The sequence below is a fragment of the Dermacentor silvarum genome, chromosome 3, assembly GCF_013339745.2.
Source record: "Dermacentor silvarum isolate Dsil-2018 chromosome 3, BIME_Dsil_1.4, whole genome shotgun sequence".
In the NCBI taxonomy this organism is placed as follows: Eukaryota; Metazoa; Arthropoda; class Arachnida; order Ixodida; family Ixodidae; genus Dermacentor; species Dermacentor silvarum.
Window position 1 is genome coordinate 186294069 of NC_051156.1, and position 18709 is coordinate 186312777.

Here is an 18709-nt window from a genome sequence, read left to right on the forward strand (position 1 = left end):
CGCATTCCATTAGGATGTGTTGAGTGGTCTCCGGATCTTTGCTGCAGCATACACATGTCTCATCTAGTTCCGAATATATTTGCTCCGGGATGTTTTGGTCCTTGGGCAACCGGCTCGAGCCTCAAATAGCAAGGCACTACCCTTTGTGTTATCGTACAGATGTTTCCTTCTAATTTATTTCTTCCGATTCTTGAATATCTCCTTTTTGTTTCCATTCTCTGCGTCCAATTCACTGTCTCTATTCTCTCACTATCTTTCTCATGATTCCTGGTTGTCTATTTAGAATTTCGATACGTTTCGATTATCCTGTACTTGGTTGCCAACTTTCTTGACCTCTTCCTCCATTCTGTGTCCACGCTTTTCAGGTACAGATACTTGTGTACTTTAGCGGCCCATTTATTTTCATCCATGTTCCCGAGTATTTCGTTAAAACTAATTTTGCTCTGTGCTTCTCCGACTTCAAAAAAGGCCCAACCAATGTCCCCTTGCTCTGCCTCATTTGTGGTTTCACCGTGGGCTCCCAAAGCCAACCGGGTACTGATCTTTGGTTAACTTCCAACACCGACAAGATATCCGATTTTAAGCATAGAATGACACTTGGGAACGTTAGCGCTGGCACAATTACTCATTTCCAGATTTCACGCACCACCTCATACTTAATAGTGGCCCCGCAGTGCTGTGTTTATGAGATGATGATGATTTAATGACATCTCCTTTGAAACGGGGCGGCGACAAATAGTCACCTCGCCTGCTTGATTTAATACGTTCTTTATCTAGCATTTTTGTATACCTCTCATTAATATTTTTCTTTTCTTTTTCCCAAAAATTTACCTTGTACTGCTACCTATGATTTATGAGATCAGGTCGCATCAATCTTTTCCCTGCTTTAAACCAAAGCCTTTTGAAAGTTGTACGTTACCTACGGTTCTCGCTGGGTGAACCCCGTCGCATTCCATTAGGATGTGCTGAGTGGTCTCTGGATCTTTACTGCACCATACACATGCCTCATCTAGTTCCGAATATTTGCTTCGGAAAAGAATATGAGCGCGCGGAAAAGCAACGCCACCTAGAGGAAAGTTTAGGTGGCGTTGAGCGGGGAAGGGGAAAACAGGCGAAGCGTCGCGGAGGAGGAGGGTAGGCGGGCTGGGTTGATCTCCTCTGACAGTCACTTGCTGCGTGCGGAATGGACGTACCGGGATTGCGCATTTACATTCGCACTCCCGTGCAGCCGGTTGATTGCAGCGCGCCCGCATGGCCCTAAAGGGAACTACAGATCTAAGTACTTGCTGGGGGCGCGTCTCCACGAACGCCCCTAGCTCCGCGAGTCCCTGCGCCTTTCGCGCCTAAATAAACGCATCATTGTTTTGATGATCCAGATATAATCTCCCTATCAGGGAGGGAGCAGTCTACCTGACTGGAGGGAGCAGTATTTATTTATTTGGGGTGCTGCTACGCTAGCTGCGCTCCGCAACGCCCCAACGACCGCCGCTTCGCGTCGGCGCCCGGCACCACGGCTTCCGCCGCGGCACCGGGGCATAAACGAAAGCAGTAACCGCTTGCGCAAGAGCGGAGGCTCGCATCGTCAGCGGCCGGACGACTAATCTTGACACAAACTGCAAAAACAAGTTTCAAAATTAAAAAAAAAGTTACAATGTCATAGGTGGGAAGAACATTGCTGAACACAAGACTATTTAACCCATAGTAGCTAATTTGTGGCATTACGCCGACGGTAGCACCAGCTTTTCCAGTGGTGGAGCTTGCCCCCAATAGGTACGCGCAAGACCTAGGCGCGAAAAGTACCTAGATGTGTTGTTCCCGTTATCGCCACGCGGGTGCGCTGCAGTCAACCGGCTGGACGGGCGTGCTAATGTAAATGCGCGGGGCATGATGTGGGGATGTCCCATAGAAGTGAAGCCGGTACAAATTCTTAGAAAAAGAAATAATTTGTGAGAAGTAATAAGTTTGCTAAGCTGACTATCAAGAAGAACACAGAGACACTATAATCACGCGTACACCCTTTCTGTAAGAGAGACAGGCATGCCAGTTGTCCGCTGAGGAGGCACTTTGCTGCAATTTATTTAATCTCATTTGTAAATGTTACAAAGAATCAAATAACATTGACAAGTTTTCAACCAGGTACCAAATGCAGATATGTTCAGAGGGAAATCGCATTTGGGGATATACATGTGTGATGAAATTGAAGCGAGCAGTGTTTTCTTGTTTGGCAGAAGTGTGAACACAATGGCAACTCTGCTACAAAATATACAGACTGCTGTGTTCATACAATTCCAAAACATGGGAAGGATACACATCTGTTATGCCGCTGATAGAGCAGATGCATTAGGATATGGTATTTTTTTTTTCTTGTGTTTTTTTACGAACACTGAGTACATGGAATCAGTATAACGAATGAGGATGCACAATAGACTCAGTGAAAGCAAATATTTGATTAACAATCAAGCTTAACTATACCTTGTGACATAGTTTCAGCTTCTCAAAGCATTGATCGAACTCGTTGCAGTCAGCAGCATTTCAACAACAGTAATTAAGCATTCAAACATTCCGATACATCCTAAAGCGGCTGCTGTCACATATGTAGGGGCAAAAGCAAGCTCCGAAATTAATGCCAGACCAGTCAAGATTTTTGCACACATTCTTTTGGGAGCTTGCAGCGTCGAGCAGAGCACCTAGACTTTTCCAGACCGAAGTCAACCAGCTTGACAGCTGAAAATATGGTGTAGATTTGGCAATTCTACATTGTGCTCTGTGATTTGCAGTTGTATATGTGCACTAACAACTTTACGCTAAACTGCTCACTCTGAGCTCAGTCTGTTTATTTTCGTCCTTTAGCATATTGTTCACGAAAAAGACAGAATGATACAAAGAGTTTTCACGAGCACAATCCTCAGGAATTCCAACTGAAAAGAGCGTATTTATGCCGAGTGCTGCTTCTTTCTGACTGGCTGCTTATCTATGGATAAAGACTTCTTGGGCAAGAATGATACATTTACTTTTGACAGCGACAATGTTTAATTTCATTCTGTCAATGCGTGCCATCAATTCTTGCCTCAAGATAAAAACTTCTTGGGCAAGCATGATACACTCGGTTTCGTCTGCGACAAAGTTTCATTTGGTGCTGTCAGTTTGTGCCATCTATTTTTGCCTCAGTCATATCACTAAAAACATGACAAGCAAAATATCCAGCCTCAACATGAGGTTTCAACGGAATAAGTTACGTTGGTACAAAACAAGCACCCACAAGCAAAAGCAATGATGCTGCAAGCAGACTAAGCACATTTTTGTCTGGATGGCAAGCATTGTGTGTGTGTGCAACCTACTTGGCGGAATTATGAATGCCCAGCACAACCTTCTTGGTACAACATGCATGTACATTGACACATGTGAGAGAAACATGCCAACACACCAAGCTTCCACAAGATCGATGATTTCGTGACAAGGTTTTTATGCCTTGAAGCGACACATGGGCTTGCGAGGAACACCGTGGTGTAGGGCTCTGGATTAATTTTGACCACCTGGGGTTCTTCCGTGTGCACGGCTTTAAGAGGAAGCTTTAGTTGGGGCCAGCTCCAATTTCCCTATTCAAATACATATAAAATGCAGAAATGCTTTCATGACAACCACCAGGCTGACTTGAACGGATTTTGTTCCATTTGAGTGGAAAGTTGCCTTCTAGCAACTATTAGGAAACAGAACTTTGATTTAGGGCCTCATATTTTTTTACAGAAATTGCAATAAATGGCCAAGCTTACAAAAAATAATTGAAGCAAGAAGTTTACCCCCCCAAATCTTTAACTCTACACCAAAAACAGAGCGCCAATAGCACTAGCTGTCTTCTTTCCTGTTCCCTCCTATCAAGTCCATATCGTGCTGATATGTACCCGCTTGACTTGAACCAATTTGCCCAGCAACCTATTCTACCAAACAATGCGTGTCTGGTAAAACTAGCTAATGTGCCCTTCTGGTTCACTATGATATAGTCACATCATTTACAACACAGACATGCATTCTTAATTACATTTAAAACACCTTTTAGTCACACCCCCTTGTGGTTGTCCATCGGTGCACCCTTTGGTATCACTTTGGTATTACAATTTCAAGCACGGAACACAGCATTGGGAATATGGCAATATTTGGTAATAAGTACCGTGCTTCTGCCAGAACTCTTTACTGCCACCACACCGTTAGTGTTTCGCGGTGGTCAAAAGTGTTGTGACTATTTAGACAACCTCCGTGCAAATACCCAAAGCAACTGGAGGGTGTATAAGGTAGCTAGTATTGTCGCTCAGCCTATGGATACATGGAGAGCTGAAAGAGCTCATAACAGATTCTGCTGCAATATTAAAACAAATTCAGAGGTCCAATATCTGAGAACCATGTGGACATAGTAATTAAGTGGCAGATATGTGGAAGCATGGTTGTGGGCAGTTTCTCCCACTTCTCCACATGTGTATGCAAAACGACAAGCACTAAAACACAGGCCCTCACGTATCTGTTTTGTACTACCATTGGCGTTGTAACATCAACAGCAGGAGCACCTAGTTCTGCATAACATCCAGTCTAGTTCCACGCTGCTAGTGTAAAACATTGGGCATGCACTTGAGCGAGGGCGCTCGGAAAATGCTGGGCTGTCACAAGTCTCACTACCAACACAACACACATTAATTACACTACACACGACAACGCTTGAGTTAGTGTCTACTTTGATTGAAGCTTATAACCAGCTGTACTCTATAGTCTATACGTCTGACTACGGTAGGAGTACATTCTATTTTGGGCAGACACCGTTACAACATCATAGCTAGTAAGTGCGGCACGGTTAAAATGGCTGTTCTTCCTTCCCGGTTTTCGTTAGACAGTGCAAAGTCAAAGGTGCTTTCTGAATTGTTTGTGCCAAAAGGTTGTGCAAAGCGACTTCTCTTTCCCCACCATAGCAAACAGAGAGCATGGCTGATAGAAGGCTGCAGGTACACCATTACTATATATACCACAGCCACCAGAACAAACGTAGTCAAAGCAGTCGAGGGTCTGGCGGTTCCTCCGTAGTGCAACTAACTACTAAGCTCATCACTCCTGTTCCTTGCAATAACTTCTGTCTTCTAAAGCAGTAAAACCACTTTACAACAATCCTTTTGCTTTCGTGCAACATGACATCTGGCCCTGTCACAGAAGCAAGAAGAACTTGCCGGCATCGCCAAATTTATACAGCTGCACCTATTTGAATACAACGTTCTTGATGCCTTCAAACAACCACACCGAGCTCTAAATTTTCCCCTCACGAGTAGTACTAAGATGTTCATCCAGGTGGCATCGAACAGCCTTCACTGCCACTCGGAGAAACACCTTTCCTGTTCACAGAGCCAGTGCTGTTCAATTTTTTTTTTTCCTATTTACAATAAACTTGCAATTAAATGGCTCAGTGTTCAACCCTTGCAAATGCACCAAATGGCCATGAAATGCTGACCAAAAATGCACTCACCCACAAACCCTCCATTGCATCTTCTGCTGCTTTAGCTAAGCAGTACACATTAAGGGGGCACTAAATCAGCTTATACTAGTAAAGTATTCTTTCAAAACTTTATTTACGCTCATTTTGAGGCAGGCGGTTGATATGTTGTGAAAAACATTAGGGCAAACTTTTTTTTGCTTAGGATTTTGATTCGAAACCTAGGCACAGTGCATCAATGACATCACTGATTTCAACGTTGTCATTTCTTTTCATATTTCAGCCGTTTTGGCGGCGGAAAAGTTCTCGAAACTTGCTACGTTTAGTTTTTCACTCCTTTAGAATACACAGTGGTCCTTCCTTACTGATAAACAGTTAACTACATCTGAGCAGGCATTATCATAATGGCGACATCACAGTGAGTTGTTGCAAAAGCCTCATGGTGGAATCTCTGCCCATCTTTGATGTTCAGATTGTTTGCATCTGAAACCATCTGAATTCCATCTGAAACAATGTTCAGGTTGTTTTTTTATTACCAAGCTTCCTCTCACAGTAAAAGTAAAGTCCCTCCATACATGCTTTTTGCCGACAAAGTTAACCGACAAATTTTTTAAGCGAAGTGAAAATTCTATATTAAATGTGTCTGAATGACAAAAGTCAGGGAATAATAACAACAAAATTCCCACTGGAGTTTTTGGCAATCAATGAAAGGTTTTTCTTATGAATTGCCAAACAACAATGTTTTGTAAGCAGCACGTGGTTCTTCGGACTTCTTAATTCACAATCATAATGCTGTGAAATGTGGCCACAGATTATTTGAAGACCACTTTTGTGCCATCCAAGGCAGGTTTATATGCAGAAGGCAGCAGGCTCCAAAAATAGAGTACAGAGCCCTAACCTCAGCAGGATGTGATGCATGGCCATTTGTGAAATTTCAGGAGAGCTATATTCATCTACGGCACAAATTCGACAAACTATGTAATTAGCACTGCTGATGCTCACACTTCTGAAAACAGCTTTGTTGTTTGTTTTCATGCTGTTGAATATTTACTGCAAAACATTGATTCCCACACAATTCAAGGGACCTCAAAGTGTTGTGTACCACCAACCTACCTTCCCCCTCCACACTCCTCTCTCGCTCATCCTCTCAGCTTCCGAACTCAAGTATAAGTTTTGTTGAGATTACCCATTGTCAAGATTCTGCATGGTGGTACGGGTGACAGGCAAAGTACGCAGGTTAAGTGTACAAGCAATAAATGCGTCGATGTTCATGGATGATGATCCGCAGGCTGTGCTGCTGTCTGCTACTACTGCACAGAGCTGCTAGTGTGCGACAGCGAGCACCAGTTGAAATGAAAATTCAGAAAGCAGACGTCTCGGAAGTGAAACGTGTGAAAGCAGAACTGGTGCAAGTGACAGATTGGAATGGAGGCGCGCATCAAGGGCTGGCACTACTTAGCAAAAGCGGCGGCAGCACGTGGATGGAGGGTCTTTAAACAAGAGCAGCCTCTCCAATTCTGAAAAAGCGTAATCTACTAATATAGCACAACTTAATGTTGTTCTTTAGTGCCCCTTTAAGTGTGATGCCTCATACAACCATTGAGAAAACAGCCCCAGGATGCAAAGGTTCCTTAAAGATCAAGCCTACAGTTCTGCCTCCTGCTCCACTGAAAATCGTGAAGGTGGATGGAAACACTATAGTCAAGCGGTGACTGCAAAAAAAAAAAAACTGCAAACAACTGCTTTGTAACAGTTGCATCTTCCTTCTTTGCACTCAAGTAATGGACCCTGGAACTGGAAGCAAACATCGCTTAATGTGATGTGATGTACTACGCAAAGTCACTAAAGAACTCTACAAACTGTTTCCGACTTGAATACGTAAAGAAGGTTCGAACTATCAAGCTTCATACTCTGTACAAAACTACTCGATTATAAATAGCAGCAGCCTTAATTTACCATCTGTTCCCTGGTATTAACTTACACAGTTCAGTGGTGAAGGTAAGCCAAGCAGTGGCATGCCCATGATGCTTAAGCATGGTACGATGCACACAGGTGTCACTAGTGACCTTATGATGTACGACTTTGTAAGTGTCACAGCAATCCCACCTTGCGGCGCTACCGCAGTCTTGCTCGGTGATGATCCACAAGAATTACAAGTGAAGCCTCTCCAAAACTCCTACGATCAAATGTAGCAGTTTTTGTTCAGTAGGCCGGGCTGCAAACATCTTTTCAGAATGTCTAAGCAACTGAAATTCGGAAATTACCCGCAGGACTTTGAAATGCTGCATGCTTAATGGTGAAAGTTAACAGTGAAAAACTGCTGTGCTAGGCAGTATAACCCTCTTGTGTTCCACAAGCTAATCTTGTAGAACACCGACAAATGTACTTTGTGTTCCTGAGAATTCACCTAATTGCCAATGCCCTTGGCTTGACAAGTCTAAGTTACCATGAGCACCTTGGCTACAATCTTACATCCTGACAGAATGCTTCAAACCTAAGTTACTCTGAACTCTCAAGCTACCCACGCAGGAGCTTGACGTATGGCCAAACCAAGCGAACGAGCACCTTCACCTGCATTCTCTCAAATGCATGACGCTCAACAAGTTCTCCACTTGTAAATACGACTCTTTTCCCATACAATCCTGGCTTATCTGCTTTGTGTGCTCTAATTCAAGAAATCAAACTTTTAGAAAAGTTTCTATAGTCCAATATGTATATCACTATAATAGCTGATGTTACAGCACACATGAATGAAATATGGAAAAGTTCTAGCAGTTGATTGCTTTCTCACTCTACGCTAGCAGTCAAGCTACAGCTCAACTTTGTTGACCACAAGACATGGCAAACAGGCAATACAGCGTGCTCACTATGCCACACATGACTACAAACAGCACGCACAGACACAAACTTCATATTCCTACCCGTAGTGATAACAACGCTTCGTTCATCGCAACCAACATGTTATATAGGTACCACCACCAACAAGGAGTAGCTTTGTTGCTACGGCGTAAATGCAACACGAAGAACACACCTCAACACACAAAAAATGATTGTCGCACACAAGGCTTGCCCATTACAAAGAGGACGTGTCTAGAGTAGTGTGAACAGCTGCGCAAGCTGTCGAATGAATCCACCAACAGGGATCACACAGCAGCAGTGACATGCATACAGTACCAAATATATAGGCTGTGTCACGAGGGTATGCGGGGGGTGACAGCTTTTGGGAGGATTGTGCAAATGTGGACTACATACAGGGTGTCGTAAATACAAGTCACCCAAGTTGAACAGCTTATGAAAATAAGAAGCAGTAATCCAAACCAGGCAGCTTACAATCATGAGAGTGTGTTAACTTCCAATGCCATGTCATTATATGAGCAAGCACAATGCACACTAGTGCATCAATACTGCAGCAGCTTCTTGTAAGCAGCAAAATTTCCGGTGCAGGAACATATTTCCTAGCAGATCTGTGAATTCCACCATGATAAAAGCTAACTTTATGCTACCCGAAAATTACGAGAAAAAGAAAATTAAAAAGCAAGTTGAATACCAACGTGACAAGATTTGCTATTAGGAATTCATCTTTCACTCCCAGATCTCGCGCTAACTACAGGGATATGGCATTAGAGTCTACCAAAATTATCGAATAATACATCGGAGATACATTAAAATCACTATCGGCAGTTCAAATTTTAAATGATATGCAAGACCAGTGACATAAAAAGTGGGAGGATACAGAGTTGCGATATGCGCCCCATCAGCTGACATCAAAATGATCGCTTTTGGAGCCAGTGTTTGGGCAGTGCACTGACAGACATGTGCTCGCTTCCCTTGAACCCTCGCACCCTTTGCATCGACCAGACACTTCTGGCACTTTTGTAGGAACGCCCTTCTTTTAAAGCAACTTCACGTTTAGTCGTTTTCTTGCTGATTGTAATAAGCTGCACACTGCACTGTAAACAAAGTGTATACTGCATTTATGTGCAATGTTTTGCATGCAGTGACTCTCATGATTAAATACACATGTATGTAATCCAAGCTGCATTTACGCTAAGTACAATCAAAAGTTCTGATGTAGCTAGCTTCTGTTTCCGTGGCTTGCCATTTGTTTGTTGTGCAAATCACTATGAAGGGAACCTTCTGCATGTAGTCTTTTGAATTTTGGAGCACTTTTAATATAACTTGTCTGTGCAGTCGGCGTTAAAAAGTTTATGGATCGCAAGTTCTGAGAGAAAGCGAAATATTCCCACAGCCTGGGTACGCAGACTTATATTCGAATTTCCAGTCTGTACTATAAGTATATGTAAACAACATAGTGCTGTCCAGTTTTCCAGGCTAAGGTCACAAACTGCTTGTAAATTCAATGTTTTCTCAAATTATGCAGTCTCTATACTTTTGACACTGACTGTACATTTCCTTTATTTTTGAGAACAAGAAAATAACATTGAGTCCCGCAATCGCTGCTGGCAGTGCACTGCCGATCGAGTCAATTAATAATGCTCCTTCTAGCAGCCCGAAAGCCCAAGACACTTATTTGCAACATTGCCATAGCCACCAACAATAAGGTATAGGAAGATGCAATGTAGGAATCAAATTTTGCAATAAGCTGCTAGAGCTTAGAAGCCAGATGCCTCCATATGCATAACACAACAAAGAATAAGTATGGCAAAGGAGATCATGTTCTGCAACCCTGACTCAAGACAAGGATTTGGCAATGGACAGAAGCGTTTATCCCAGAGATATAAGCTACCTGCGATCGCCTTGGCTATAAAATGACAAATAAATAAAGTGAAATGTGCGAACACATTCCACTTGGCTGACTAGGCCACAGAGCGAGGGCTGCGGTATGCTTTCCGCTGCCAACGAAAGTTCTGCGTGCACACATTCATGTTCCCGCTGAACGGCTGTGTACAAATTGTTAGGATGCATGTGTCCGAGTGGAGCAGACCATAAACGCTAAGCTAAGGCTATCTAATCTCATCTTTCAATCTCGGAGTGTTGCAAAACAAAGTGCCACCTTCCTTACATGGCACAACTTTGCACTTGGTGCTAGCGAAATTAACGTCAATGCTTGGCAATAGTTCTTAAAAATTTACGCAAGAAACATACTAAAAGAACCCTTAAAATACACTTCCTTTGATACCACAATCGAACTAGGTTTCTAATGTGAATTTGTGCAGGGATAATAAGATGAGAGTGAATACAAGAGTTGAATTAATTAAAGTCTATCGCAATACCTGCCTGCACTTCACCACACATTTACACATTAAATTCGACAAGCAAGGCAGTTAGTAATACCCCCAACACAGTGACAAAGTACTGTGAAAAGTATTTATCTTTACTCCAGCAAATGAGCTCAAGCTAGCTGATATGTCACAACTACAAGTATTCGCACTGCAACTGCTGCTAAAACGCAGAGACGGCAATCATACGGGAAGAAGGTAATGACCAACCAGCTGTTCTAGGTAACAGCCAGCTAACCTTAAAGCTTTTGCGATGGATTGCTCACACAAGTAGCATAACCCTGTGTAGCGAATTTTCGATTGATTTTTAGCTTGATTTTTATTAGTTACAATTATATGAAGTCAACAGACAATGAAGCTAAGGAATGTGTAGGGGAAATTAACTGTGGTTTTAATTGAATTGTATAAATAATAAGGAAAGGGGAGATGTAGGCAGAAAGACAACTTGTCGCCGGTGGGAGCCAAATTCACATCTATCGCACTACGCTTGGAATACTCGTGTAGTACACCTTGTGCATGCACTGGGGTGGTATTTTTAGTATATCATATTCAGGGATACAGTTACTGTCACAAGATTTCACACGCCTAGCACTGGATGTGTTGGCATCCACAGGCAACAGTATTCCTGGCACAGTGCCAAGCACAATGTCTCTCGTAGATGCCGATGTGTTGCCGATGCTAGGCATGCAAAATATCCTGAAAGTGATTGCACCCACGAAAGTGAATGACCAAGAATACCACCCCTGTTTTCGTTTGTCTCGTCCATGTGTTGTACCAGCATTTGCAGCACAAATATCCGGCTACGACAAGCAAACAAACAATGAAAAAAAATATAGCACTGGTGACTATCCCAGCCATAGGCTACAATATGTAGCCCATGTAGGCAAGCCAACGTAATTGATTGCAAGTAGCGCAGAAACCAGCGGAAGACCCAGTGGGCAACAGACAACTAGTACATGTACACACAGGCAAATTCATGAAAAGCAGTTCACTTGTGTCAACAATGACTTTAGAAATTCCCATTCACAAAATCGGTGCCAGTGCTAAAGGCAGAACTTTTGCTCCGACAATAAAGGGGAAAGTTTCGCAGCCACTGGTCTTTCCGATTCAAGTACATGTGAAGAGCAGGAATACTCTGATTTAGCCACGGCTGAACTAACTTGAGTGAAGTTTGTTGCATTCAATAAGTGAAATGGCTGTAAAACACCATAGTACAACATTACATCATGTAATTTAACGACGACTCTCAAAATGATTTTCATTGTATAAGCGTCCACTACACAGTGGTGATGCTGTAAAGCCATAACACCAAGCATAATACATACAAGTTTTCGCTGTCCAAAAGACAGACAGCAGCAGCAAACCAAAGCAGTGCAGACATTGACATAACAAACACGAAATTCCACAATCTGCAATACCTCCAAAATGCAGAGAACCTTCAAGCACTCAATAAAGCATCCTCAGAAACATGAATATGCGCACCTTTAGATTTTGTCGTGAGACACCCTGATGACTAGAATGGCTACTTTAACCCATGCTGTTCATTATAAACGAAAGATGAAACGAAACCACATCACCATTCAGCGAAGACAAGCAAGCACTTGCACAATACTAGAATCACTGGGCGGGTAATGCATGCAGAATGTCACCACTGTAAACAAAAACCCTTTAAACATCCGACATGGTCCCGAGGAAGGGCAGATAATTGTCATTTCAACATTAGTGAGACAGCAAATCTTATGGTACGACCAACCAACGAAGTAAGAACCACAACACTTGTTGCTTTGCCTTTGTTGTTCTTGTTTTGCACAGGGACTTTACCAAAAATGTATCCCGCTCACTTCTGCTGAAGAAAAGCCTCTGGTCATAGGTGAAAATACCGTGACTGCCCAAATACTTAATGCAGAAGTGTTGCTGATATGAATGGTGCTAGTTAATTAATAAGCCTCTTAGTATAACAAACACCTGAAAGTTGTACATAAATGTGCAAAGAGCAGTTCTGTCTTTCCAACTTGTTAGTCATTAAAAGACATCACACATGGCAATCATTTTGTACTACATCTATGTCTTTCTCTCTCTCATTCCTTTTTTTTTTTTTCACCTGATGGAACTGCTGGCAAGTTGAGCTTCTTTTCCTGACAAGCTGATGATTTGAAAGGAGCTCATCTTGCTTGGGGTGATTGTGGTATAAATAGGTAAAGGCAAATAGGTAGATATTGACCATGGCCTAAAAGGCTAAATAAAGGACTGGAACATCTAACTCAAAGAGATTTGGAATCTCGCATCTTTTTTTTTTTTTATGTGGTTGATGTCTTATACTTTCTTTTTAGCCAATTGTGCTTTCTCTGGCCTAGAGCCAAGTATTGACATGCATGGCTACTGAATAGTTAATACCTGGCCCTTGCGCCATAAAACACCACACATCATCAATAATCTTAGGTGATATCGGCGCACAAACGGCAAACTGAACCGAATGAGAAGTTCATGGTAGTGTTTACATACGCCAAATGCTTCCAGCATTCAGTGACACATTTAGATAGCAATGTTCAAATACTTGCTAGTGAAGAAGACTGAGCAATAAACTTGCACGACCATACTCAAAAAGATTAAAAGGTCTGTCAGAAGGTCTCCGAGCCAATTCTAACAGCCGGGGAAACCTTTACTGGCAATGACAATACTTAATCGTGAAACTGCTAGTAAATTGTGAAGCAATGCTCACTATAAATGTAAGAACACAAGTGACAAAAATTGAGCTTAAATTTGCAGGAAATTCACGACTTTAGAAATTTGTAGAAGTGACATAGTTTTGTTGGGAAATTGCTGTGACCAGAGGCCGTATTCTCGGTTATCACTTTTAGGACACTGTACTTACTCGATTCTAATGCGTCCTAGATTGTCAAATGAAAAATGCAATGGCCTTGACTGCTCACTTGCAAATTTTCATTTTAATAAAGAAAGTAATGACAACTTGTTCTCACTTCGAAAAGAAACATATTACTGTGTCTAAGCACCAGTAGACCAAACATCAGTGTTTGAGGCCTCCTTATCACTATATCAACAGCCGATTGCATATCATCTTCAGTGCCATCCATGTCATTTGAGATGCTGTATTTCTCAAATGCCACGTGAACTATAGCAGCCTAAGAAAATTACAAGGTGGGTACAAACAATGCCGTGCCGCAGCCGACGTGTAGGTTGGTTTCAATTACAGTAATAGGTGACAGCCTGTCACTATTGTATCGATCTAGCACTATCTTGCACTCAATTCAGCACTATTTCGTGCTCGGTTCTAGTGCACATGTCATTTGTTTAGTGAATATTTTAATAAGAGTGCGTATTAGAATCGAGCAAACACGGTACTTATGCTTGATGCGGTGTTTGGAGCCATGAAAGTGAATGATCAAGAATACCACTTCAGGAGGGGCATACCAACAGCCACTGCACTGAAGCAACGAACTGTGACACAAAACGTCATCATCCCCTTGACATTCAGTGTGGACTGCCGTTCAGTGTTAGCGTGGTTGTAGACATGCCCATCCATTTGAACATTAAAGGGACATTATAAATCAGTTTAAACTGTTAAAGTGTTCTTTCAGAACTGTGGTGTTCATTCATTTGGCAAAAAGGGTTTGTGATTGCAAGAGAAAGTGAAGGCCAATTCCCTCTCTTTAAAATTTTCTGCCGAAACCACTGCTCCAATATGACATCGAAATCCACAACGTCAAGGTGAAGGGGTGCTGGAACAGCAGGACAAGATCGCCACCTGCCTTTCGTTTTTGCAACTTTTTTGGCTTGCCAAGCCAACGCTCACTAAGAGTGGCCTGGCCGTTCCGCTACTGCAAAAGCACAACCAAGTTATTTTTAATAAAACAATTAATGATAATTAAGTTTAATATCTCCAAGCTATGCAGTGGGCTATAAGGGATGTTGTTGTGCTGGGATCCAGATTAATTTAGACCACATGGCGTTCTCTAATGACCGAAAGCATATGTGAGTGCTCTTGCATTTCACCCCCGTTGGAATGCGGCCGTCACAGCGGGGAATCAAACGCACAAATTTGTGCTCAGCAGAGGAAGAGCATAGCCACTTAGACGTCATGGCGGGTATAATAGACCCGTTTAATCTAATGTGCCTCTTTAATGTCCCTTTAATGTCACTACTACACATTACTCTCTTTTCCTTGTTCTATCAATAAATATTTTTCATCATGATCAGCCACATAGAGCTTTCAGTTTAAACACTTCAGCAGTATAAATGAAGAAACCACACATCTAAAAAAACAGATGTCCCCAATACGGCAAGTTTAGACAAAGCATAAACATATTTCACAGCCAGCCGCAAACGACAAGTAACATCAACATAGCGGCAAATGGCTGCCATTTCTTCACTTTTATCACAGTAATCTGCTCACACAATAAGCTAAGAGCACAAAAAAAAGGGAGAGTGCGTGCAAATTCGTAAACAAATTTTCACACTGCTCAAAGCAAAACTACTTTTTCTCCGAGCTGTTCCTTTCATGGCTGAATGTCTATCAGACAAAGGTGCCTGGACGTGTATAATCGCTATTACCTGAATATGACACAACAACCTCAGGGCTCTCACTCTGTACTTGTGCTCTGTAACAAGCTATCAAATATTTGAGAGAGCAAAGGGGAAAAAAAAAAGCCTACTCATTTATGTACTCGCAGCTTTCGCAAAAGATGGTCCTGGACATTAGTTGGTATGCACAACATTTCAATAAACTTCATAACATAACTGTAAGAATAGCAGTCAAACGTAACACATATATCTCAACGTCACTTCAAAGTCCAATCATGCGAAGGTGAATACACCGTCACTCATCACGTCACATCGTACTATGGCGCAGCACGCCTTCAACGAAACACATGATGCAACAAATACTATCGATGGGAGCACCAGAGCCACGAAATCATCATTCTAACATCACTAAAAGACTTGTGCGCGATCTTTGCAAAACAAGGCCAGTCTGTGGAAAAATGTCACACCATTTCCTTGTGTTAAAAAACAAACCTCAATGCTTCTACTGTACAGGATAGACCTCGTTTTCCCACAATGAGACCATATTCGAAAAGTGATGAAATTGCTCAGAACACTCTGAACCCCTATATATGACATCTTCATTCCAAATTGTAATTCATAAAGCAAATGGTCCCTCGTGCACACAAAACAAGCATACAGCATCGAATGCTTAACGAAGTCACAGTGTGACAAACGCAACACAGGATTAATGTCTTACAGCCCTCATTTTTTCTGGACATGAGCTGCCATCTAGAGAAACACAAACGACACATATGGTTTTGAGGGCTCAGGGCTATGAGAAAATGCCCACGCACGAAGAATGGGGACTTTGAGAGAATAACTGTGTCCTTTCCGCTTGTAGGAATTAAGTTCCACTGAAGAGTGAGACCCGACATAAGACTTTTGGGACGATGCTGCTGGAGAGAAGAGGTACAAAAATTGGAGGGGTAGGGTACAGTCAGGAAACGGCCCACCGCATAATCCCTGCTGTTCCACGATCGTAAATTTTTTCAAATATGAGCTGCATTCCTGGACGACACTGACGAAGAACGGCTTCAGAGGTAGCCGTATAACTCATGAGAACAAGCACACGCAAAGGACATAAAGACTTTGAAGAAACGGCATCACTGCCACCTCTAGGCATCAAATGCTGTCAAATCGGGTCCAAGTATGATTTGGCAACGTCAGTCATCTAATGGCCTGCAGCCAGAGTTGGAGGGAGGGAGGCTTGCCTCCCCAGACCGACCACCTCCCAGTTGTATCAGTCACGGACTAAATGCCGCTAACTTTCACCCTGGAAAGGTGATTTTCCAAACACAAACCACTTTCATAGCAACAAAACTGAAAAACAGGCTCAAAGCCAACTGCTCTGCACGAGCGTATGCACGTGAAGGGTGAAGACTTTGAAAACAAGAACAGCATTACTCCTGCTCCTCAACATATTGGGTGTGGCTTAGAAGGCGTCAGGCTTGAGGCTTGCTGTGAGACATAGCCTGGGTGGGGGTCTCGTCGTCCCACCCTGACCACTCCCAGCTGTCGGCTGTGGACACGACACCACTGGTCGTGTCGTCGTCCTTCGCTGCTGCGGCGCTCGGTGGACGGGGTTTCCACAGGTTGCGTGTCGACTGTAGGAAGTCGCGGGGCGACCAGCGTCGGTGGCCGTCGGCAGTCGCACTGCTGCTACCGCCGAAGGCCGAACTGCTCCGGCTCAGGACGCTCTCCAGAGAGTAGCTCATTGGTCTGTCGGTGATCGAGAGGTGACGGTTTTCTCTTGGAGCACAAGCCTGTTTGGATGAGGAAGATACAGTGTGCATGGGTTAATGGACAGTGGAAGCAAAGTAAGCCTTGCTGCGCCAAATATATTGCCAGACCTTTAGTGGCAATATATTTGGCCATAATATATATATATAATATAATATATATTTGGCAATATATGGCCATAATATATCCTCCACGGAGCAATATTATGGTTACCAATTTTCTTGGCTGTGGCATTCTGCTGCTGAGCAGATGGTTCTGGATTCGATTGCTGGCCACACCGGCCACATTCTGATGAGGGCGGAATGCAAAAGCGCTGATTTGGCATGCTGTGGGTGCCATATAAAAGGAAACCCTTGGTGGTTAAAATTAATCAGAAGTCCCCTCACTATGGTGTCATTTGTAACCCTTGTAATGCTTTGGGACATTGAACATAATTTGATTGCCAAATTACCTGAGCACACCCAGTGGCCCTAAATAAATGTAGGGAACCCTTTGCATAAGTGCGTAAAGAAAAGTACGAGGGCTTTATGCTCATTCAATCACTTTCAGTAGGCTGCAATTGGCTAAAGTAGTGGAAGCGGACAAAATCGAAAGAAAATTTGGCCTGGTAGCACTTCCTTAGCAGCAATGCTTCAATGTCACCATCATGCATCAAGTTCTCAAACAGTATGGGCACCAAAAATGTCACGAGAAAAACGAATATCCATTGATGCAGTGAGGCAATGTGTTATATGCCATGCAGAAATTAAAGTATCACTAATTATGGCCTATAACGTTTACAGTCCCTGATGCAGGGTGCTTCCACATATATATACAATGGAATCTCGATGATACAATCACTGGTAATACGAATTTCCTGATGATACGAATTTTTCTGTGGTCCCGGCCGAGCCCCATTACTTGGCAACGTGCTAGAGAATGGTTGTTATGAATCGATTTTCGACCCGCGTCGGTTGATGAATAAACGCCACTCCACCGACAGCCGCGAAAGAGAACAGCGCGCAGTCACACGCTTTCTCCCTTTCTCTTTTGGTGCGGAGGCGCGGACATGGCGTCGGACAGTGCGGAGGCCGCGCGACTGGGCGTGAAGAGTTTGAAGCGGTGGCTATTTGTTGCTTTTGTGGTTTTCCTCCTTTTTCGCGTGCCATCAGACGGAATGGTTGCTGTGCTTCGGGCCGCATTCTTTGTGTTTGCGCCATTTTGCCTAGTCACAGCGAGATATGTCTAGCGAGATACGACCTCGGCTGATTCGCGTGACCGTACACCGAGGCGCGGGAGCCTCCGTTGATGCGTCTTCCGTTGACCACGTTATCGGTGCCGATGGCACAGGGGGATTGTCGGTTTCGCTGCTGTAGTCATACGGTGCAAAATAGCGTGGCACGTAATCCACGGTGCAAAATAGCGTGGCACGTTCAGTCAGGTGCTCCTCCGCTTCTCCCGCTAATCGCCGTATTTTTCTTGCCGTAGGAGGCTTGCGCTTCCGTATTCCGAAGGCATGCTTCGTCCAAAATTTCTTCTCCAACGGGCGAGGATCCATCACTAACCTGGGAGCTCTCAGTAATCCGAATTCTGCGTGTGAAGTGAAGACGCCGGCGTGGTTTACCAAGCAGACAACTGCGGTTGCCATCTTGCCTCTGCCACAGCAGAAACCAATGGAGAGACGCCTTTCAGCACGACAGCCAATCGGAGGCCCGCTTTCATCGGA

At 43.3% G+C, this 18709-nt stretch overlaps 1 protein-coding gene across 1 annotated transcript in view; it reads right to left on the reverse strand.

Moving 5' to 3' along the window:
- Positions 1-2044: 2044 nt before the first annotated feature.
- Positions 2045-18709, reverse strand: part of LOC119446247 (transmembrane and coiled-coil domain-containing protein 4) — a 50472-nt gene continuing 33807 nt past the window's right edge. The window contains exon 15 of the mRNA XM_037710631.2: positions 2045-17027. Coding sequence (XP_037566559.1) covers positions 16707-17027 — 321 coding nt within the window. The 3' untranslated portion in view covers positions 2045-16706. The remainder of the gene's footprint in view (positions 17028-18709) is intronic.